Source organism: Strix aluco, chromosome 10 (assembly GCF_031877795.1).
Source record: "Strix aluco isolate bStrAlu1 chromosome 10, bStrAlu1.hap1, whole genome shotgun sequence".
In the NCBI taxonomy this organism is placed as follows: Eukaryota; Metazoa; Chordata; class Aves; order Strigiformes; family Strigidae; genus Strix; species Strix aluco.
Window position 1 is genome coordinate 2,381,643 of NC_133940.1, and position 24,441 is coordinate 2,406,083.

Here is a 24,441-nt window from a genome sequence, read left to right on the forward strand (position 1 = left end):
GGCTGATCAAAGAAATGCCTCAAACACTCGCAAGACAAAACTATGAGTCACAGGGTGCATTCTGTGGAGGTCGAAGCTGATAAGGCTGCCCGAATAACACAATATGGGGCTGGAGGAGGGAGCCCTATGAAGACAGGACGGCTCTGCTCTGGTGCACCTGGCCAAAACTTCAAGGGCCATCTGTCCGGTGAATGACCTTTGCTTCATTATCCACAAAATGCATATTAAAGTTAACACCCCTCAATATGCTAATGAGGGCTAACATGATCATGCTAATTACATCATCCCATGAAACACCTCACCCCTCCCTGTACATGGGATACGTAGGTATGTGGGTCGACCTAGGGGATGGACCCAAGGAAAGTGGGTATAAATCAAGAAGGCGGGGGGGGTGCGGCCTGGGGAGAGAGAGTGCAGGGAAGCGAAGAAGACAGATGCCAGCAAAAAAGACAGATGTGTCCCGTGCCTCCCGGAACCCTCGTCGGCAGGAGCAGCGCAGAAACCCAGACCGGTGATCTGTATTTCCCCATTCCCTCTATCTCCCTCTTTTCCCTTTCCTATTAAGCAATGCAAGGCATATTCTATTGCTTGCCACAACTTGCTATATACTTAGCCAACTATCGTGTGTTCAATTAGTACATTGTGAGTAGTTAATAAATGTTTAGACTTGGAGACTTGTTGTCCGCTCCATTGGGGATTTGCGAATCTGAGTCACTTGTCCCCCTCGTCTGAGCGGGACGTGACAGGGGATACGGCAGATTTATGTCCAAGGAGATTTGCAGAAGGCAAAAGAAACCGTAGAAAGCCTTCCCCATATGTATCCACTGGTTAAAACAGAGTATGTGTACGAGGACGATAGCGATAACTGCCCTCACGTTATCACCAAAGAGGACCCATTTACAGCAACCAAATTGGCAAAGCTGAGACAAGATTTTGCAAGGACTGCAAAAGAATCGGAGACAGAGTATGTGTGGAGAGTGTCCTTGTCAGGAGGGAATTTTGTTGTCAGAGAAAGAAACAGAAGGATTTTGGGGTCTGGGTGTGTTTCTAACTACCGGTGACTGCCGATCCCCGTGGTCATTGACTCAGAGAGCTGCGTACTGGGCGGGAGGGCTGAACCCCTTGGAGAGGGGGGATCCCCTTGCCATAACAGGTACAGTGGATCAGTTAGTGGAAAGTGTGCAGAAGGCAGCCTGTTTCCAGATGATGTATGATCGAGAGCTCAAGCCCAACCAGGGCTCCCCGATGATGATGCCTGTGGACTCAGAGAGGATGACTCCCCTGATACGAGCACTTCCTGACTCCGTGAAACCCACTGGCATTCAACTACAAGGGAAGATTCAGAACACTCCCAATGCAGAAAGAATGATGGCCGCTCTGGAGGGGATAGTGACCCCTGACCATCGACGGCCTGGGAGGAAAGTATGGACATGGGGAGAGGTAGCCCAGGAATTGATTAATTTTGGGAGAAAATATGGCCCTGTTGGTGGATCGTCCCAAAGAACCGAAACCAGGTTCATATGGGTTGCAGAGCAAATTAGTGGGCCACAATCATCCATGAGGAAGGGCCAAGGCTCGGAGTCACCCCGAGGTCACAATTCTGGGAGAGAGAGGCCCCTAACTCGACAGGCACTGTGGCAGCTAGGGCTTCAGAAAGGCATTCCCCGGGACTTGATGGGTGGACTCCCGACTCAAAAATTAGAACAACTTGTGCAGAAATGGTCAGGACAAAGGGTCACTTTCAGACCAACCCCTAATGCTCCACCCTTGATAGACCTTGGGAGGAGCTGACTGGGGAAAAGTAGGTGGCGGGAAACTAGACCCTCCGCCCCCCAAAGGTGAGGGGGGAGGTGGAGGATGGATGTTTGTAAGACAACTCACCTGCAACACAAAAGGGGATTTATTGATTACTGTTGCTGTAGGACCAAAGAAAAGACTGGTAACATTTCTGATTGATACTGGGGTAGAAATCACTGTGCTAACGCGGACCGAAGCAGAACAATGTGGAATCTCAATTCCATCTAGAAACCTAATTGTTTTAAATGCCTTGGGAAAAACACAGTCAGTACCTATGACTCTGGTGACACTATGGTTACCAGGAGAGGAAAACCCTGTCAACACCATGGTGGCCATAGGATCTTTTCAGATGAATCTTTTAGGTATAGATGTTTTAAAGGGTAGGGAGTGGCGGGACACCCAGGGAAACTCATGGTCTTTTGGTGTTCCCCAGATCAGGCAATTGACTGAAACATTGGGCACAGAGGTGCGTTTATTGCAAGCGGCACCTACCCTACCTCCCTCTAAAGTGATCAATGTTAAACCCTACCCATTGTCTCTAGGAGCAAGGGAGGGAATTACACCAGTTCTGGAAGAACTGAGAAAACAAGGGGTTGTGGTCCCCACTCACTCCCCCTTCAACTCTCCAGCATGGCTGGTCCAAAAAACCAAATGGCAAATGGAGATTGACAATAGACTATAGGAGGCTCAATGCCAACACAGGTTCACTAACAGCTGCTGTACCAAACATTGCTGAATTGATAGCAACCATTCAGGAACAATCCCACCCTGTCATGGCAACAATTGATGTCAAAGATATGTTTTTTATGGTCCCTTTACAGCCTGAGGACCAGGATCGCTTTGCCTTCACCTGGGAAGGACAGCAGTACACCTTTACACTACTCCCTCAAGGATACAAGCACTCTACCACACTAGCTCACCATGCTCTAGCGCAAGAGCTGGAAACAATCCCCAGAAAAGCAGAGGTGAAGATTTATCAATACATAGATGATGTACTCATAGGAAGGAGTCAGGTAGAAGAAGTTAGAGAAACTCAGAAGGACATCATCACGCATCTAGAAAGTATAGGGCTGACAATTCCACCTAAGAAAACACAAATGCCTTCAAGCGAGGTAAAATTTTTAGGAATCTGGTGGGAGGAAGGCATGACGTGTATCCCACCGGATACTCTCTCCTCTCTCGATCAGATCAAGATGCCAGAGTCAAAGAAAGACTTACAGCATGCACTAGGGTTGCTTGTGTTTTGGAGGAATCACATTCCTGAATTTTCAATTATTGCTAGGCCGTTGTATGATTTATTGTGAAAGAGAGCTTGGTGGGAATGGACTCCAGTCCATAACGAGGCTTTACAGCTGTTGGTGTTTGAAGCGACTGCCTGTCAAGCCCTGGGTCCAATTCACCCAACAGATCCAGTTGAAATTGAATGGGGGTTGGCCAAGACTGGACTGTCCATCCATTTGTGGCAAAAGGGTCCAGAGGGTCCTGTTAGGCCCATTGGTTTTTATTCTCGTATCTTTAAAGATGCTGAAAAAAGGTATACAACTTGGGAAAAAGGTCTATTTGTAGTTATCACAGAATCACAGAATCGTCTAGGTTGGAAAAGACCTTGAAGATCATCCAGTCCAACCATTGACCTAACACTGACAGTTCCCAACTACAGCATATCCCTAAGCGCTAAGTCAACCTTACTCTTAAACACCTCCAGGGATGGGGACTCCACCACCTCCCTGGGCAATCCGTTCCAACTCCTAACAACCCGTTCTGTAAAGAAAAGTTTCCTAATATCCCGTCTAGACCTTCCCCGGCGCAATTAGAGGCCGTTCCCTCATGTCCTATCGCTTGTTCCTTGGTTAAAGAGACTCATCCCCAGCTCTCTGCAGCCTCCTTTCAGGTAGCTGTAGAGAGCGATGAGGACTCCCCTCAGCCTCCTCTTCTCCAGACTAAACAACCTCCTTGTACGACATGTGCTCCAGACCCTTCACCAGCTTCATTGCGCTTCTTTGGACACGCTCAAGTGATTCAATGTCCTTTTTGTAGTGAGGGGCCCAAAATTGAACTGGACACAGTAATCGAGGTGCGGCCTCACCAGTGCCGAGTACAGGGGCAAGATCACTTCCCTGTCCCTGCTGGCCACACTATTTCTGACACAAGCCAGGATACCATTGGCCTTCTTGGCCACCTGGGTACACTGCTGACTCATGATCAGCCAGCTGTCAATCCACACCCCCAGGTCCCTCTCTGACTGGCAGCTCTCCAGCCACTCCTCCCCAAGCCTGTAACGCTGCTGGGGGTTGTTGTGGCTGAAGTGCAGCACCTGCAATCTGGCCTTATTGAAACTCATACAGTTGGCCTTAGCCCATGAATCCAGCCTGTCCAGGTCTCTCTGCAGAGCCTCCCTACCCTCAAGCAGATCAACACTCCCACCCAACTTGGTGTCATCTGCAAACTTACTGAGGGTGCACTCAATCCCCTCATCTAGATCATCAATAAAGATATTAAAGAGGAGTGGCCCCAAAACCGAGCCCTGGGGGACACCACTCGTGACCAGCCGCCAACTGGATTTAACTCCGTTCAACACCACTCTTTGGGCCCGGCCATCGAACCAGTTTTTTACCCAGCAAAGCGTGCGCCCATCCAAGCCGCAAGCAGTCAGTTTCGCCAGGAGAATGCTGTGGGAAACGGTGTCAAAGGCCTTACTGATGTCAAGGTAGACAACATTCACATCCAATAAGCGGGTCGCCCTGTCATAGAAGGAGACCAGGTTTGTCAGGCAGGACCTGCCTTTCATAAACCCATGCTGTCTAGGCCTGATCCCCTGGTTGTCCATTATATGACTTTTAATGGCACTCAAGGTGACCTGCTCCATGGCCTTCCCTGGCACCGAGGTCAGACTGACAGCTCTATAGTTTCCTGGATCCTCCTTCCTGCCTTTCTTGTAGATGGGTGTCACATTTGCCACCCTCCAGTCCAATGGGACCTCCCCAGTTAGCCATGACTTCAGATAAATCATGGACAGCGGCTTGGCGAGCACATCTGCCAACTCCCTCAGCACCTTTGGGTGTAACCCATCCAGTCCCACAGACTTGTGTGCATCCAAATGGTGTAGCAGGTCTCTGACCACCTCCTCTTCAACGGTGCTGACCTCATTCTGCTTCCCCTCCCCATCTCCCAGCTCATGAGGCTGGGTGTCCAGGGAACAGCCAGTTCCACTGCTAAAGACTGAGGCAAAGTAGGCGCTGAGCACCTCAGCCTTTTCCTCATCCTTAGTTACCATGTTTCCCTCTGCATCCAGTAGGGGAGGGAGATTTTCTCGAATCCTCCTCTTGCTGTTGACAAATTTATAGAAAGATTTTTTGTTATCCTTAACAGCTGTAGCCAAGCTGAGCTCTAGCTGCGCTTTGGCTCTCCTAATGTTCTCCCTGCATAACTTCACTACATTTTTACAGTCTTCATGAGAGACCTGGCCTCTCTTCCAAAGGCGATAGATTCTCCTTTTGTTCTTGAGATCCAGCCAAAGGTCCCTGTTTAGCCAGGCTGGTCTCCTTCCCCGCCTGCTTGTTTTTCGGCACACGGGAACAGCCTGCTCCTGTCCTTTAAGACTTCGCTCTTGAAGTATGTCCAGCCTTCCTGGACTCCCATTTCCTTCAAGGCAGCCTCCCAAGCAATTCTGTTAATCAGTCTCTTGAACAGGTCAAAGTTAGCCCTCCAGAAGTCTAAGGTGGCAGTTTTACTAACTCCTCTCTTTGTTTCTCGAAGGATCAAAAATTTGATCATCTCATGATCACTGCACCCTACATGGCCTCCAACCTTTACCTCCCCCACAAGCTCTTCCCTGTTCACAAGAAGCAGGTCCAGGAGGGCACCTCCCCTGGTCGGCTCACTCACCAGCTGTATGAGGAAGTTATCCTCCACACATTCCCGGAACCTCCTGGATTGTTCCCTCTCTGCTGTATTGTGATCCCAGCAGATATCCGGGAGGTTAAGTCCCCCACAAGAACAACGGCAAGTGACCACGAGATTTCTCCCAACTGTTTGTAGAAAGCTTTTTCACCTCACTGCTTTGGTTGGGGGGTCTATAGCAGACTCCCACAGCAAGATCTGCTCTATTGGCCCTTAACCTAATCCAAACACTCTCAACCCCGTTATCACTATACTTGATTTCTGAGCTGTCATAGCATTCTCTTACATACAGGGCCACTCCACCACCTCTCCTTCCCTGTCTATCCCTTCTGAAGAACTTGTAGCCATCAATTGCAGCACTCCAGTCATGTGAGGCATCCCACCACGTTTCTGTTATAGCTACTATGTCATAGTTCTCGTGCTGCATCATGGCCTCAAGCTCCCCCTGTTTGTTGCTCATACTGGTGCATTGGTATAGATGCACTTGAGAAGAGCTAGTGAATCCAATACCCTCTTGTGAGCATGGGCCCCATTCCCTACCAGACCCTTCTCAAGTGCTTCCACGGTTCCTAAACATCTTTCCCTTCTCTCAAATGAAGTGGCAGAGGGAGAGCCCTCACCAGTCCACCAGCCTTCAAGCTTTGGCACGCTTCCCTTGAGCTTGTTCCTAACATGCCCAGTTATCTCCCCGTCCCCCCTCATATCTAGTTTAAAGCCCTGTCAATAAGCCCTGCTAACTCTTGCCCCAGAATCCTTTTCCCCCTCAGAGACAGCTGCTCATTTGTCGCCAGCAGACCAGGTGCCTTATAAACCTCGCCATGGTCAAACCCAAAATTCCGATGGTGGCACCAGTCTCTGAGTCACGTGTTAATCAGATATGTTTTCCACCCTCTATCAGTGGTTTTCCCTTACACTTGAGGGATTGACGAAAACACGACCTGAGCTCCCGAGCCTTCAACTAGCCACCCCAGTGCTTTGAAGTCCTTTTTGAGTGACTTAAGACTTCTTTCTACCACCTCATTGTTACCTGCCTGGATAACCAATAAGGGGTAGTAATCAGAGGGCCGCACCAGACTAGTGATTTTCCTTTTAATATCTCTGACCTGAGCCCCAGGGAGGCAGCAGTCTTCTCTAAGGTATGGGTCTGGTCAACATATGGGCCCCTCTGTACCCCTCAGAACAGAATCACCCACTACAATTACCCTCCTTTCCTTCTTACTTGAAGAAGTCATAAGTCTTGGGGCTGAGGGACAAGCAGTAGATGACTCACCAAGTGAGTCCTCATTTCCATCTTCATTTGGCTGGCCGTCTAGTTCCAACACCTCATGCCTATTGTATAATGACAACTGGGAAGGTGAGGAGGGTGGAGGAGGTTTTTGCTTGCCTTTCCGAGGAAGGACCTGACTCCATTCCCCCCTGCCCTCCACATGCCCTCCTTCTGCCTGGTGAGAGGAGGGGAGGGAGTCAAGTATTTCTTGTAGAGCCTCTACCTGTTGTCTTTGACTCAGAGTGTAGCTCCACCAGTCAATCTCATTTTTGCACTCTTGGATTGATCTCAACCTTTCTACCTCCTCCTTCAATTCGATCACCTGCCTGAGCAGATCGTTTACTTGATCACACTGCACACAGACGGTGTCTCTGACTCCCTCCGATGCGAGTGCCAGGCTCAGGCACTCTTGGCAAGCAGAGACCTGCACAGTCGCCTGTCTGTGCAGGACCTATGTCTGGGTTCCCACATAGTGAGGATGAAAGGCCGAGAGAATGTATCCAGCTTTCCTTTCTCAGCCTTGTTCAAGACTGAGAACCCAAGTATTTGGCCTTGTTGGAAACTCACTTGCTCTTGCCCACCGAGCCCTGGCCAGGGTTTGGGTGGAATCCAACAGGAGAATGAAACCAGATATTTTCTGCTCAAAACAAAGGTGCCAGCTATTCTGCCTTGCTGATTTTTGGTATATAAGGCTGGACCTGCTTGCAGAGACTTTGGATGCCTCAGCTACAGGTGGACGCACCGCGTGGGACTTCCCACTTGCCGGGAAAAGCTCAGCAAATCCTCGCTGTAATTGGGGCTGCCCAGCGCCTGCAGGTCTGGATGATGGTAATGGGTGCAAGTGGTGATGGATCTTTCTTAATCACTATTCTCTCTGCCGCGTAGTAATGATTTGACGCATTACCCTGTATTTTCCTATTTGTTGCTTTAGGTGTATTATTCTGCCTTTTCTTACTGCATGTTTTCTGTATCATTCTGTTACATTATTTAGTTATCCCCAGTAAAATATGCTTACTCTTTTCACTCTGGTGTCTGAGTTTAATTGGTATCCCTAATCAGCAAAACAGCATCCCCCACATAGACACGGCCACACAAGACCACCTGCGACACCGTGAGGAGCAGGAGAGGCAGGCATGACCTGGCTGCTGGAGGAGATGGAGCAGAGGAGCCAGGAGCTGCACGGCCTCACTCTGGAAGGTGTGCTCCTCACTGCCCGCTGGACCTGGTGGGTTTGGGCCTCTTCTGAAACCCTGCTCAAGCTCTTCAGGCTCTACTGGCTCGACCAGCGCTGACTCTGACAGCAGCAGCCAGCAGTGTGGATGAGGAATGGAGGATGACTGGGAGGGCAAAGCAGACCCCAGTGACACCTCAGGTCAAGACAAGCCTCTAGAGAAAATGGGGACCTCCACTGCACCTGCCAAGCCCTCCCCAAGAACTCCTTTCTGATGGAGCTGCATCCAGCCTTGGGATGGGGCAGCACCTGTGAAAACCTGAGCAGCTCCAAGAACAACATCACCAACAGCCTGCTGCTCGCGTGCCTGAGACCATCCCTCGGGCAAGTCTTCCACCAGAGCTGGGCACCGTGAGGGATCTGCCAGCAAGGTGCTGCTGCACCCCTAGGAAGCACCTCATGGGGAATGTGCTGCACCTCCTCCTCTGCCCCATGACAAGCTGAACATGAGTCAGTTCCCCGCTTCCCGTGCAGCCTCTGCATCCGCTCAGTTGTGATGATCCTCCAGCTTGGAGGTGCAGGAGGGATTTACCCTAAATAAATACCCAATAAATGGGATTGTTTGAAGAAATCCTCTGTCCATGAGCATCTGGGCAGGACTTCGTTGGGGAATGATACCTCTTGACTCCATCTCTGCTTGGTAACAAAGAGATGAAGTCTGTTCTTGTTGTTACACTTAGAAGTTTAGCGCCTTGTTCACTTCTCTGTCTTGTTCCTCAGGGCTCGGTGTTGGGGCCATTTCTGTTCAAAATCTTTATTGATGATCTTGATAAGAACATAGAGTGTATCATCAGTAAGTTTGCAGATGACACCAAGTTAAGCGGGAGTGTCAATCTGCATGAGGACAGGGAGGCTCTACAGAGAGACCTGGATAGATTGGATCGGTGGCCAACATTAACGGGATGAGGTTCAACAAGGACAAGTGGCAGGTCTTGCACTTGGGCCACAAATAACCCCTTGCATGGCCACAGTCTTCAGAGGTGTGGCAGGAGCTGTCTGGAAGAGAAGGATCTGGGGGTTCTAATTGACAAGCATGAGCCAGCAGTGTGCCTGTGTGGCCAAGAAAGCCAATGGCATCCTGGCTTGTATTAGAAATAGTGTGACCAGCAGGAGTAGGGAGGTGATAGTCCCCCTGTGCTCTGCACTGGTGAGGCCACACCTGGAGTATTGTGTCCAGTTTTGGGCACCTCAATACAAGAGAGATCTCGAGGTGCTGGAGCAAGTGCAGAGGAGGGCAACGAAGCTGGTGAAGGACCTGGAGAATAAATCCTGTGAGGAGCGATTGGAGGAGCTGGGACTGTTTAGCGTGAGGAGGAGAAGTGTGAGGGGAGACCTCATCACTCTCTACAACTACCTGAAAGGACATTGTAGAGAGGTTGGTGCTGGTCTCTTCTCACAGGTAATTAGCGATAGAACAAGAGGGAATGGTTTTGAACTGCAACAGGAGAGGTTCAGACTGGACATGAGGAAAAACTTTTTCACAGAAAGAGTGATCAGACAGTGGAATAGGCTGCCCAGGGAGGTGGTGGAGTCCCCATCCCTGGATGTGTTTAAGGGTCATTTGGATGAGATGTTGGGGGATGTGGTGTAGGGGAGAACTTTGTAGAGTCGGGCTGATGGTTGGACTTGATGATCCCAAGGGTTTTTCCAACCTGAATGATTCTGTCATTCTGTGATTCTCCTGGTGTTCTCCACAACCCCTCCTCCCTGCCTCCTTTCCCACGGCCCTGACCACCTCTGTCCTTGCTTCAAAGGCCGCCGCTGAAATCAGCTGTTCCATCCCTGGGTCGGGCTTTTTCTGGCTGCCGGGCATCTGGTGAGATCAACCCACCACACGTGGGTCCCTTCTTTTCCTCAGGGAAAGAGCACAGAAGACACAAACAAAAGTAATTGTATTAGTGACGAGCAGAGTACTAGCAGGCAATGGTCTCTGAAGTTCAGAGATGTGTGAAAATCTAGAAGATGGCTCTTTGTCCCCAAAATGAGAATTAAAGCGTTGTGTGGTGATTCGTACACGTATAATGACCGATTAGGAGATTTTGTCATCGCTTGGGTGAACGCTGAAACTACATCTTAAGTGAGGGGAGGTTGCTGCAGGCGCAGCGCTGCCCTGAAGGACCCAGGCACCCAGGAAGTGGGGGAAAGGGGCCTCCTGCTTAGGGATACCCACACCACCAGCACCCCCATTCCTGAGGACCCCATTCCCCCCAGCACCCCAAAACTCCCATCCTGGGCAGGCAGGGGACAGGTGTTGAACACAGCGCTGCCCTAAGGGACCCAGGCATCTGGGAGGAGGAGGGGTTGGATATGGGGGGCAAGGGGATTTGGGGGACACCCGCCATCCCAAATTTGCCAAATTCCACCCCCGCTGCTGATCAGCGAGGGCGGGACAGGAGAAGACCCACTGCAGCAGTACTGTGGTTTGGAGCTGGTGGTGAAGGGAGAGCTGGAGTAGGGTGAAGTGAAGGGGCATGTCCGGAGGGGGTAATGGGATTGGGGGGTCAGAGGTAGTGGGGAGGGGCACTGGGAGCTGAAGGAAGAGGGGCAGGGAACTGGGAGCTGCTGGTTTAAGTGGAACTGGTCCCACTCTGCATCTACCCCCAACCACTGCCCTCCCCTGAGTGGGGGGGCGGGGCAAAGAGTTGGATAACAGTGGGGCTTCTGCAAGTGGGTGTGCAAAGGCTGGGGCTTGTGTAAAGGCTTGTGCAAGTCTGAGGGCTGGGGGAAAGGCTCATGAACGTTTTGGAGTTGTACAAATGCGTGTGCAAACATGTGTGCAAAGTTTGCAGCTTGTGCAAAGGCCTGTGCGATGCTCAGGCTAGTACAAAAGCATGTGCCACATTTGGGGCTGGTGCAAATGCTGGTGCAATACCTGGGACTTGTGCAAGCCCTGGTGCGTCTCTAAGAGCCCCGGGGACATGGAGGGACAGGGCTGCACTGTGGGGCGCTGTGGGGCACTGGGATGAACTGGGGGCACTGGGAGTTCATTGGGTTATTAACAGCACATGCAGATAGTTAGAGGGGATCCCCGGGAGTGAGCAGCCTGTGAAGGGGGTCCTGGGACCCTCGGGGACATTGGGGGGCACCCAGGTCACCCCCTGTACCCCCCAACCAGAGGGGTCCCAGCACGCTGAAGAACACATCTGTAAGGATCTGTGTTAGACATTGTCTCAACATTGCTGCTCCGCGACCACCACTTCCCACCCCCAGCATCCTGTTGTTCTAAAGGAGTACGCTACAGAGTCCCCGACAAAACCACGACATCTGCTCAAAGTGAGAACAACGACAGCCTTGGCAGTGCCTGCCAAGCTGTACCTGCGCGCAAGCTGGGTGCGGGGAGAAGGGACCGCAGGTTGACACACACACCCCCCCCCCGCCAGCACAGCCACCATGAACACCTGGGCATGCGCGTACGGAGGACCACGGGGCGGCACATATTACAATGAGCTCCGTGGAAATGGGCGGACTCTTCGGGGAAATCGTGGGGACTAAAGGACTGCGTACTCCTCTCTTGGTGCCACTGTCTTTGCAACCTGCCACTAACAACTGTTACCTGGAGCTGGGACCTCGGCGGAGCTTGGAGCACCACCACCTGCACCGAGGCCGAGTCTACGGAACATCGCTGGATCCCTGGTGGTGGCGGTAATTAGCTGCATCTCTACTGTTTTCTGGCTTAGGGATTCTGACTTTCTCTTTCCTTTTCTCTCTGTCCTATCGCAATTACTAATTGTTACGGGAAATAAAGTTCACAAGGTTATATAGCATCTGACCTCGTTTGTGTCTTAATCTCGCTCTTGGGATCGTTTAAGAACCCACCCCGATATTGGATCGGGACAACATCTCAGGACGCTGAAGAATGTCTCAGGACACTGGGGGACACTGGGGGGAACATATGGGGACACTGGGTGACCCCAGGGACATGGAGGGACTCCCCCAGGCTACCCCTGTCCTCATAGAGGGGTCCCAGGACACTTGGGGATGCTGGAAGACACTGGGGGACACACATGGGGACACTGGGGGATGCTCACAGACACTTTGGGGATCCCCAGGCCACTCTTTGTGTCCCCATAAAGGGGTCCTTGGGACACAGTGGGACACAGGAGGGGAACACTGTGAGAGACCACCAGGCAACCCCACCCACCCACATATATGGGTCCCAGGAACACATGGGGACCCTTAAGTCACATGGGGACACTTCAGGGGGATCATGGGGACAGTGGGGAACCCCCAGGCCACCCCCTGTCCTTATAGAGGCATCCCAGGACACTGGGAGACCTGGGGGAGACACTGGGGGGCCCCCAGGACACTCCCCAGCCCCATAGAGACATCCCAGGACACTTGGGGACACTGTGGGGGGTGACACAGGGAGAGCAGAGGACCACCAGGCCACCCCCTGTTCCCAGCAGCAGGGTCCCAGAGCGGTCACTGAGCAGACTGGGGGGACTGTGCCACTGCCCGGGGATCCTGTTGGCTTTGCCAAAGGAGAAGGGGGGCAGTTGTGGACTGTCCCGAGGCTCTGATTTGGGGGGGACAGCACTGGAGGCGGTGGCAGAGGGGTTGCTGTGGTGGTGGCAGTCATGGGTGTCCCAGTGTCCCCCTTGGTGTCACTGGTGGGGGACAAGAACAACATACTGTACTTCTGGATGCTGCCGGTGACAGTGGCACTGGGATCGTGGGTGCCACTGACACCAGTTTGACTGATACTGGAAAAACTGGTTGAAGAAAACTCTCTAAGACTCAAAGTTAGAGTATTAGAAAGCAGGTATTCTTTGTTGCAGCGCTGGATGCACGGGGGATTCCTCCACGTAGCGTGCACACCCAAGCCCCTTAGTGTATGACTTAAATGCAGGTATCTCATACATATTCATGAGGTTACACAACACAGACATACATATTTACTACAAAGGTGTGGTTAGTTCAAAAAGATGTGTCAGCAGTTCTAAAACAATTATGTCACTCTTGCGCCTGCACGTTGTCTCCTGGTGGTGGTTGTCGGGGGTCTTCAGGAGGAAGGCCAGTAGTCTTCCTCGTCACCCTTTCCCCAATTTCGACATCACCAGTCCCCTGAAAACCAGATCCTTCTGACTAAATCCCCCGTCATCCACCTTAACTGAAATGAGATGCGCACCCTTGGGTCTGGACTCATTCTTTTGGGTCATAAATGTCCGTTATCTTCTGGTGCCAGGGGCCCAGACCCATTCTGTTGGGTCATAAAATGCCCGTTATCTTCTGTCGCCATGGTTCTACATCCTCTGTCCTTGGGGCCTCTATCTTTGTTTATGTGAGCTTGCTTCTTTGTTCCCACAGCTCAAAATGCCTTGTTCCCACAGCTCAAAAGGCCTTAGTTAAACAGACAACTCTTAGGCCTACTGTGGCTAACCATCTTTTAGTTATGTGCTCAATTTCTTAACATTTCTATATCATGACCACAGGCTGGACACTGGGGAGAGTGGTGGTGCCAGGGGAGGTGGCTGTGGGCACCGGGCTGGTGCTGAAGGTCATCACCTGTGGGGCAGTGGAACAGCATGGGGCACGGGGACTGTGGGGGTTATGGGTATGTGGGGACAGTATGGGGCATGGGGACACAGGGGGTGCCCCTCGGAGCAGGTGGGATGGGCGAGCCCAGGATCCCCCATGAGACCAGGTGTTTGGTTCTGCACTTGCCGCAGGATCAGCCGCCCCAGTGACATGGGTGCCACCAACCTCAGAGGGGGTGGCAGTAGGCTGAGGATGTCCCTGCCTGGGGAGTGCCGATGTCACTGTTGCCATGGTGACCCACCAAGTGTGTCCCTGCCCATATATGGGGGTGCCGATGTCACCGTGTCCACTGTGACCCACCAAACGTGTCTCTGCCCATATATGGGGGTGCTGATGTCACAATGTCCGCTGTGACCCGCGGGGACAAGCCTATAAAAAGGATTGCTGGGCTCAAGCCATGCGTCAGTGCGACCTGGGAGGTGAGGAGAGGGCAGGGGAGGGATGGGGCTTGCGGGGGGCTGCCAAGGGAAGAGGGGGGGTGCCACACCTCGGGGCACTGGGGCTGTGCTGAGAGCTGACATGCACCCCGCTTCTCCTTCAGAGTCAGCCGAGGAGCATCTTGGAGAGACACCCCAGTGCTGCTGGGACAGGGACGCTCCCAACGCTCGCTGTGGTTCGTGCGCCATGTCTGAGTGGGAAGAGGAGGAGGCCCCCGACTTGATGGAGGAGGGTGAGAGCAAAGTTTCCCTCCCACAGCACAACAGGAGGAGCTGTCAGGGCGGTCAGCGTGGGGCTGAGCATGGTGGCAGGGGGAGGCAGTGCCTGCAATGCCCCTTCCTCGCCACAGCCCCCAGCTCTTCCCCTCAGCCCCTCAGGGACAGAGCAGGTCCCTGGGGACAATCCCTCAGGGACGCTTCTCCCGGCCCCGCAGAGGTGCTCAATCCTGCCGGCATTTGCTCTCTCCCCTCCAGTGTGTGTGCTCTGTGGCCAGGCACAGGCTGACCTGGATCTCTGCGGGGCTGTTTTGCGTGGTGAGTGCCCCAGGGCTCCCTCCAGCTCGCTGAAAGGCACTCCCGGCCACACTCTCCTCATCAGCTCCTTCTCTCTTCTCTTCTCTTCTTTTTCACTTCTCTGCTTTTTCACTGGCAGGATGAGGAATCAGGGCTTCTGGCAATTCTCCCTGAGGACTTTCCCCGCATAGTCAAGCGGGCAGCACAGAAGGTGAGGACCTGACAAGATCAGGGAGATTTGTGTCAGGAGAGGTTTGGGGGAGCTTAGCCCAGAGCCCAGGAAAGAAAGCCAAGCCCCTCCAAGCAGCTCTGGGACAAAAGCCTTGCTCCAGGCAGCTTCACAGAGGCTCCAGCCCAGGAGCCTCATGCGCCGGGCAGGTCTGTGGGTTGTGGTCCAAGCAGCAGCCACATCCTGCACCCTGTCCAGAGGTGTGGGGCTGGCTGGGGAGGCCCTGAGGCTGCCGCTGATGGGGGGCTGTTCTGCTCTTTCTAGAAATGCTTCGTCTGTGGTAAGAACGGGGCCGCCATCACCTGCTGTCGGGAGGGCTGCGACCGCAGCTTCCATCTGCCCTGTGCCATGGAGGGTGAATGCGTCACCCAGTACTTTTCTTCGAACAGGTACCTCCTCTTCCCTCCTCGCCCCCACCTGGGGAAGGACCCAGCACTTCTCACCTCACCCATCCCTTCTTCCCCCCAGGTCCTTCTGCAGGGAGCACCGCCCAGAGCAGGAGGTGGAGGCGGCTCCGGAGAAGAACACTGACTGCCTCATCTGCCTGGAGCCTGTGGAGGACAGAAAGTCCTACCACATCATGGTGTGCCCCGCCTGCAAAAGCGCCTGGTTCCACCGGGGCTGCATCCAGGTAGGAGCCGTTCCCTCTGCCCCGGGACACGACATGTGCTGGGCAGCACCAGGGCCTCCTGCTCCTTTTGTTTCTGCTGCAGGGCCAGGCTCGGTACGCTGGTATTTCAACTGCCCCGTCTGCAGAGACGAGCATGACTTTATCCTGGACATGCTCACCATGGGCATTCGAATCCCCTTGAGGTTGGTGTCCTGCCCGCCCAGCTCACAGGACAGGAGGCTACAAGCCCTGTGCCATGCCAGGGGCTTCCCCTGCAGTCCTGGCCCTCCACTGTCCTTACTGCCTGGGCTTCAGCTTCACGGAGGAGCTGTAAACCGGGCAGGGGGGAGGAGCAGGGCTGCCCTGCACCGACCTTATACCAGGGCAGCAGGGGCTCAGCGATTTCCCTTTCTCCATCAGATTGCCATCATGGGACAATGGGCCTCTAGACGAAACGCTAATTGAGAGGCACAGCCGCTGCAATGCCCGAGAGTGCCTTTGTCCCGGAGGCAGGGAGCAGGCAGAGGAAGAGGGGTAAGTTGCAAAAGCAGCACCCTGGGCTCTGCACGGGATGTCTGTGTCGCCAAGAGCTCGAAGCGGAAGGACTGAGAACAGGAGCTGTGCCACACAATCCCGTGCTGCCATCACTTTGTCCTCACAACCATGAACCCTTTTGCTTCCCCAGGCCCTGGGAACTGCTCCTGTGCAGTTCCTGCGCTGCCGAGGGCACCCACCGGCGCTGCTCCAACTTGAGGATCAGCAGGACCAGCTGGGAGTGTGAGAGCTGTGCTGGCCAGGGCACCGGTAAGAGGCAAAGCACCTTCATGCCCCTGGGCTGGGGCCAGGGCCCAGGCAAGGCCTGGCAGGAAGTGCCTAGGCTGCACTTGGCAGAGCCCCTCTGCTCCAGAAGGGCTGTGGCTACCTCTCTGGCCTCTCCACCAGTGGCTTCTGTTCCCGTGACCTTTCTGCTTCCCCTTACAGACTCCAGTGACAGCTCAGAGATTGATGTCTCTGGCACTGGTGGCTACCAGTCATCCCACGGCTTGCCAGCACCAGAGAGCAGCAGCTCCAGCATTGGTAGCCAGGCGGTACTGGGGCCATCCCATGACTCCCAAGTGCTTGAGGGCAGCAGCAACTCCATGTCATCTGGGCCCGACCACACACGACGCCGCACCCAGGTGCAACGTCGGGCTCAGACGCCCTACAGCCGGCCTAGAACACGCCGGGAGAGAAGCCGCGTGCCAGGACCAAGTGCTGAGAGGAGCACCGTCGGCCAGCCAGCGCTGGGGACGTCCCACGGCTCCCCAGTACCGGAGAGCAGCAGCCCCAGCAACAGTAGCCAGGCAGCATTGGGGCCATTCCACAACTCCCAAGTGCTTGAGGGCAGCAGCAGCTCCAGGTCATCTGGGCCCGACCACACACGACGCCGCACCCGGGTGCAACGTCGGGCCCAGACGCCCTACAGCCGGCCCAGAACACGCCGGGAGAGGAGCTGCGCTCCAGCACCAAGTGCTGAGAGCAGCACCGTCGGCCAGGCAGCGCTGGGGATGTCCCACGGCTCCCCAGTACAGGAGAGCAGCAGCCCCCGCACCGCCAGCCACCTGCCATCGGGGTCCTCCTGCCCCTCTCCACCGCTTGAGAGTGGCAGCCGCTCCAGCCGCCGTGGGCCCACGCGGATGAGGGACTGCTCCCGTGTGGAACGTCGGGCCCAAAACCCTTACAGCCGGCGCGGACACAGACGTGGGACCAGCCGTACACCGTCCCCGCGTGCTGGCCCTGATCACCCTCCACCGGCGCAATAAAGTTGACCATTGATCTCTGCCCTGGGAGACTCCACGCTCATTTGTCGGCTTCCTCCTCTCCTTTTCTCGAGGGGCAGAGCTAGGGGCTGGGCCCAGAGGGTTTTCTTCCCCCGGGGCCTGGCAGCACCTTGCCCAGACCTCCCTCCTTGCGGGCTGGCCTTGGCTGGCTGCCCAGCGGCATGGCCGTGTGCTTCGGGCCTCACTGGCCCCGCAGCTGACTCAGTCTCCCCGGGGAAGATTCACACCAGTGACAAAGCTACTTTTCTTTACAAGTTCCGCTCAGTGTCATGGCTGGAGTTGTGACATGGAGATTGCTGTAGATGGTCTTGCAACAGTAGCCAAAGGGCATTCCCCTTGCCCAGTTCCGGGTCCTGTTGCCCACCCTGATTGCTGCTGTACCAGACCCATCCAAACACACCATCAGCTCAGGCCTCACAGAAGGTCCTAGGAAGGAATGTTGTCCCCTGTCGCAGTAGAGACGGACATGACAAACATCAGTTTGTGTGAAATGACCAAAATGGCTGCAAAAGCACCTTTATTGTTCTAATAAACCTTTTTATAACCTTCTCCAAAGTAGGTGTTCATACAGGTTTGGTTTACTTTAGTAGCTAACAGTTCACGATTGGGTGATAGTTTCTCACCTGAATCGTCAGGACAGTTCTTCTTATCTTAGTTCTCTAATCTTGTTTCCATGGCACTTCTCGGGACTTTCTGGCCTCTCATGGATACACTTGAATCTCGTCAAGGTTAAATTCTTCTTCAGTTAGACTAGAGGCAGACCCTCTGCCTCCCCCGACAATTCCCCCTTTTTGTATTTGTGCTAGAAATATTGCGAGAGCAGTCTTCCGCAGGGCCCTTTGCAGAAGACTGACAAGACAGGGCAACATTAAAAGCACGGTCACAATTATCAAGATCAATACCCCCACAGTTTTGACCAGAGATATCAACCATCCAGAAAGTCCCCAACCTTTAAACATCTTTGTTAACCAATCTAATCCATCCTCTTCTGTTAAACGCTTGACACCATCCTTTAGCTGCTGTATGCTTTTGAAAATAGATTCTGAGTGGTCAGACAAAATCATGCAACACATTCCATCAAAATCTTCACATCCATGTCCTTGTGCTAGAAGCAAAAAGTCAATAGCAGCTCTATTCTGTAAAGTAGCATGTCTAACACTATCAACATTAGTTAAAAGGCCACTTAAAGCTAAAGAGGTAGCATTAGTCTGTTTGCTAAGCCAGCACCCCAACTTATTTAAAGTTCTTAGGGCATTTGCAACACCAACTCCTGGTGCCAATATGGAGGCTGTTATGATCTGACCTGGATTCCAGAATTCAATGTTATCTGACAAGAACTGCTAAACTGATGAACACACAAGCATCCATTATGACAGAGTCTAGCAACTCTAGTTCTTGGGGTTCTTGCGTAACCTGTGGAAGGTGACTATATACACCATCCCAATTATCTATAAAATTTTTTGGAGAGTTGCAAAGAGAGAAGGGCTGAAGGGTTTGTGGGATTGGCCATGTGTCTACTGGCAATCCCACCAAACACGTGGAGAATGGATTTTCCGGGTTCGCAGTAGAGAGGCACAAGGTTTCTTGATGTGTCATGTTTGCCAAAGTTACCCAGACATTCTGCTTGGGTTCTGGAACTACCCATCCTTCACCCTGATGCAGGTTCCAGCACAGGCCAAACACACCGAGCAGGAACCCAGTGAGGGCCAGCATCTGTAGAGACACAAGCATAACCCCTGCCCCAGGTTAATAGCTCACATGGTCCACTCCACTGGCCAGTAATTAGATCCCTAACATGCACTTTGACGCCCTTCTGCAAGTCCTGTTTTGAAAAAAGAGAAGAGAAATGTTGAAAAAGAGGAGGTAGAGAAGAATTATCCCCATAATGGAGAAAGTTAAGAACATAAACTGCTTTATCTAAACATGCCTGTGGTGGTTCCCCAATCATTCCCCCTTTTTGTTTTTGAAGCTGCCGCTTCAGTGTGCCATGTGCATGCTCAACAATTGCTTGTCCTGTTGGGGAATGGGGAATTCCTGTAACATGAGTTAAATTAAAAAATGTTTGAACTTTTTTGTGAAACATATGCTGGGCCATTGTCCATTTTAATTTGGTGTGGCACCCCAAGCATAGAAAAAGCCTTTTGGAAATCTCAAATTACATCTTTTCCTGTTTCTTCATTATGTACTGTTGCTACTAAGGCATGAGAATAAGTATCAATAGAAACATGAACATATTTCTGTCTGCCAAATTCATTTATATGAGTAACATCAGTCTGCCAGATGTGTAAAGCCTGCATACCTCTGGAATTAGTACCAAAATACACTGGTGTGTGAGTTCCTTGGCAATCAGGGCAGGCAGCTACAATGGACCGAGCTTCCATATGAGACAAGCTGAACTGCCGTCGTAAAGCTCAATATCCTTGGTGAAAAAATTGATGTGATAACACAGCTTGTTGCTTTATGTTAGGAACAGTACTCAGAGTCATAGCAGAAACAAGAACATCCGCTCTGGCATTGCCTTCTGTATAAAATCCTGGTAATGTGGTATGACCACGGATGTGCATGATAAAATAGGGTTCTGTCCGTAGTTGAATACTTTTCCAGAGTTCTAAAAGTACATCAAATAATAATTGATTGTCTGACATGGTCAAAACTACTTTGTCTAGTCGAGAAACTAAGTTAGCTACACATGCTGAGTCAGTTACAATATTTACAGGAGTAGAAAAAATAGAAAAAACAACAGCCATTGCACGCAGCTCTACTACTTGTGGAGAACCATTTTGATATACTACTTTGTTGTTCCAGTTGTTGTTTTCATACCATACTACTGCTGCTTTACCTGTTTTTCCTGAGCCATCTGTAAAAACAGTAAGGCCGTTCACTGGTTCTGGGTGGCTTAAATTTTTCTGACCAAATGGTACTTCTCGAGCAAATTTCAGAAGTGGGTGTGATGGCAGGCAACATGATATCTGTCCCTGAAAGCCTGTCATGGCTGCTTGCAGCTCATAATTATTCGCCAGACGCCTTCAAAATACCAATTTTGAACAGGTAAAACAATCGTAGCTGGGTCACGCCCTGTTAGTTCTGTACATCGTTTTCTGGCTTTTATGATTACATCAGCAATAAGCTCAAACAGTCCAGGAACAGTTTTTCGTGGTCGGAATGACAGAAACATCCATTCCAAAATATGTAATGGGTCATCCCACTCAGAATTCCACTGCACTAAAGCACCAAATGGCACAGTTCTGTCAATTAGTACAAAGAGTTGTACCAATTGAGACAGGTCTATTCGAGAAACAAATTTCTCGTGTATAGATCATTCCACCATGTGAATTACATTTGATGCTTCCTCAGTTAATATTCTGGGTTCTGTTGGATCATTGGAATTTTTTAATAATTCCAATAAAGGTTGCAGTTGCGAATTGGTCAGTCCGAGATAGGGCCTGATCCAATTCAGGGATCCCATTAATTTCTGTACATCATTAAGGGTTTTAACTTCAAGGTTAAGTTTCACAGGTTGAGGCATTACCTGCTTACCTGTAACTGTCATTCCTAGATATTTCCAGGGTTCTACTTTCTGTACTTTTTCAGGGGCAATAACTAATCCATATTGTTGTAATGAATCCCTGGCTAAATTCTCCATGTCATTCAACTGCTCCTTGTTGTTTGATGCTAACAGGATGTCATCCATGTAATGGTAACAATAACTGGTAGGGAATTTTTCCCTTACAGGTGACAAAGCTTGTGCCACAAACTATTGACGAATTGCTGGTGAATTTTTCATGCCCTGCGGCAGAACTCTCCATCGATATCTTTTTGCGGGTTCTGCATGATTGACAGAAGGCACAGAGAATGCAAATTTTTCTCTGTCTTGAGAGGTTAATGGTATTGTAAAAAAACAGTCCTTAAGGGTCATGATAATGATTTCCCAATCTTGAGGGATCATGGCAGGTGAAGGCATGCCTGGTTGTAGAGCCCCCATCGTAGCCATGACAGCATTGACTTGCCGCAGGTCATGCAAAAATCGCCATTTTCCTGATTTCTTTTTTATTACAAACACTGGGGTGTTCCATGGGCTCTGAGAGGGTTCAATGTGTCCAGCAGCTAGCTGTTCTGCCACCAATTCTTGCAGGGCTTTTAACTTCTCAATTGGTAGGGGCCACTGATCCACCCAGACAGGGTTATTCGTTAACCAAGTTAAAACAAGCGTGGGCTGTCTAACACCGTGCAGCACAGTGACCCCCATTAAAAATCCGTGGTAATTCTCACCCCCCATTGTGACAAGCAATCCCTCCCCCATAAATTGAGGGGAGCTGCCGTCACATATGGTTTGACATATGCTTGTTGGCCCTCAGGATTGGTAATCAGAACTGCCGTGGCTGCCGTCCTTGCTCACACGGATCCTCCCAGCCCCACTACCCCTGCAACCCGCATTCTCTGTTGGCCAGGTGGGTGGCCACAGATAATCAGCAATAATAGTCACATCGGCTCCAGTGTCCAGGAGCCCCGCAAGCCTTACTGTGGTAGGCGATTGTCCGTGATTTGACAGCGCACACGTCATATGTTGTCGGGATGATGAAACAGTCTGAGACCAGCAAACTTGAGGGGGTCCCGTAGAGCTGAAGCCTCCATCGCATCACAGTCACTGTTCTGCTTTTGAAACACAACTCGGAAAAAGAATAAGTTGAGCAGGCGAGTACCTTTTGGGATTGTTACTGGTGGGTAGGGGGTTGAAACCAGTGCGCAGATTTGACCTGTAAAATCAGCATCAATAACTCCTACATGCACAATCAGTCCATTTAACGTGCTACTTGATCTTCCTAGTAGCAATGCACTCAGTCCTCGTCCTATAGGACCCCTCGCATCAAGAGGGACCTTAACAATGTCTTTGGTGACTATAGTTACTGTGTCGGCAGTGGATACATCCAACCCTGGTGAGCCAGTTGTTGCGGCTGATAGCTGTTCGCAGAGGGGAGTTGGCCGGCTGTCGGGAGGGGATTTGTTGTCTTCGCGTGCCCTTTCGCACTCTTTTTGTGGTTTCCCTCTAGTGGCTGCCCGTTAACATGAAATTTGGAACGATATTGTCTTGCAAAATGTCCCAGTTTTCCACATTTGTTACAATTAGTTCCCGGTAGGATGTTCACCGGTTGTTTACCTGGTGATGCTCTGTTTGGACAGGCTACCTTCATGTGCCCTTCTTTGCCGCACCCAAAGCATTTCCCTGAATTTTTTATATTCATAGCAGTAGCTAGGGTGGCCACTTGCGCTGCCACCTGAGCAGCCACCTTATGTTCCACTGTCCCAACCTTAGAACACGCAGCCACCATGTCAGGAATAGAAGGATCTCCCGGTAAAGTCTGTATTATCTTTTGGTAAAGCTTAATCCCGAGCTTACAAAAAAATTACTCACCATTCTTTTGCAGAGGAAGGTGATTATAACTTTTAAAAAACACTGGTAAAGGATGGAAACTGAGGGATGAAAGAACTTCAATGTCATCCAACGTGGCACTGCTGGATCTAGGAATGAATACAGTTCTCTTTCCTTAGACTGCTAAAGTTAAGGCGCCCCCTTAACGAGCCTGGCTCCTGCCCTCCCAATTGCTCACAAACGGTTATAACAGCCCATCATCTCCCAAAGGCCTGGCACACCTGTGCCTGGGATGGGGTCAAATGGGAACAATAACAGAGTTGCACATTCGTCAACTTCTTGTGCGACTGCTGGAAGGCACCAGAATACTTTGTTGTTTGAGCTGGGCGTGAGCAAAAAGTATCTGATAAAAGTCAATTATCTTGGACCCTATAAATGGCGACCCCAAGGGAGACCCTCTGAGCTCTCCTGGATCGCAGCGGGCCTGTGACCAGCATCTCCCCTAAGCTGGGACGCCTCTCAGGTACCAAACCCTTACGGTGTTGTGTGCTGCCACAGCTGACGGAAGGCCAGGGCGAAGTCAACCTGCTCGAGTCTCAATTATCGCTGGTTGAGGAATGCCGAGGCATTGTGGGTATTTACTCTAAACTCGAGAGGAGGGAAATTTTCCTTTGAGCTAGCTTCTCTTTCACCCACTCTTTCTCTGCTTACTGGTGTGTGGGTACATACTTCATTCTACTGGATCCGGATACTTTTGTCTCTGTGTGTGTTTATACATTTTGTGTTTGTCTATGCGCATGTACATATGTATAAATTAAGATATCATAAAGTAAGTTATTGTGAATCTTGTCATCTTAGAATCTGTAGATAAGTGGCTGTTTTTATAACATTTTCTGAATTCTTTTGTAATGATCAAGTGCTGTTAGTTATTAATAAATCTAGATTTCCTGTTAAATCATAACCGTGTTAATACTTTCATCCGCAACAGATGGAGATGTCCCCAAGAGCCAGTTTGGGGTCTCCTGTGTCCCCTCAAGGTCATGGGGTATCAACGTGGGGGATGTGTCATAGATGGGGCTGTCCCCAAGAGCCAACTTGGGGTCCCCATGTTCCCTCCCGTCCCCAGGGTATCAATTTGGAGCCCTCCAGAAGACCCATGGGAGTATGGGGGAAGTGTCTCCATGTCCCTGTGTCCCCCCTGGGGTGTCCCTGTGTCCCCCATCCCGGTCGATGCTGTTGAGGCACAAGTGGAGGCGGCTGGTGGCTTTTTTTGTCAGCCCAGTGTGGTCTCCTTCCATGAGGGTGGGGGGCACATGGGTGACAATAGGCTCCCCAAATCTGAGGGGAAGGCTTGTGGGGGGCATTGGGAGGTGTCCTCGAGGGGTTGGGGGTGCAGGGATGTGGGGTCGGCATCGGTGGGACCCCCCCCCAAACCCCTGCAGGGGATGGTGGGGACAGCAAGCACACGGTGTGTGTGGCAACTGGGGGTCTGTGTGTGGGGGAGTGACAACGCTGGGACCCCCACAACCTCTGCTTGTGCTGCCTTCAATACATAATGCCCGTTCTGATGGCAGGAGCTCTTCTGATGTAACTTCACGCCCCACAGTCTTACCTGCCACTTCATGCTGTCTTTCAGCACAGCCCTTCCCCCCACTTCAGGCACTTGTGATTTCACAAAATCCCTCAAGACAGCCTCCAGCCTTGTGCCTTCCACTTCCAGTTTCACAACTT

The 24,441-nt window shown here is 51.6% G+C and overlaps 1 protein-coding gene across 1 annotated transcript; it reads left to right on the plus strand.

Moving 5' to 3' along the window:
* Positions 1-815: 815 nt before the first annotated feature.
* Positions 816-2,479, plus strand: LOC141927785 (uncharacterized). Its single transcript, XM_074835046.1, is given in 5 exon segments — positions 816-994; positions 996-1,710; positions 1,775-1,838; positions 2,100-2,177; positions 2,340-2,479. Coding segments are annotated over 5 exon segments (1,176 nt in total).
* Positions 2,480-24,441: the final 21,962 nt, after the last annotated feature.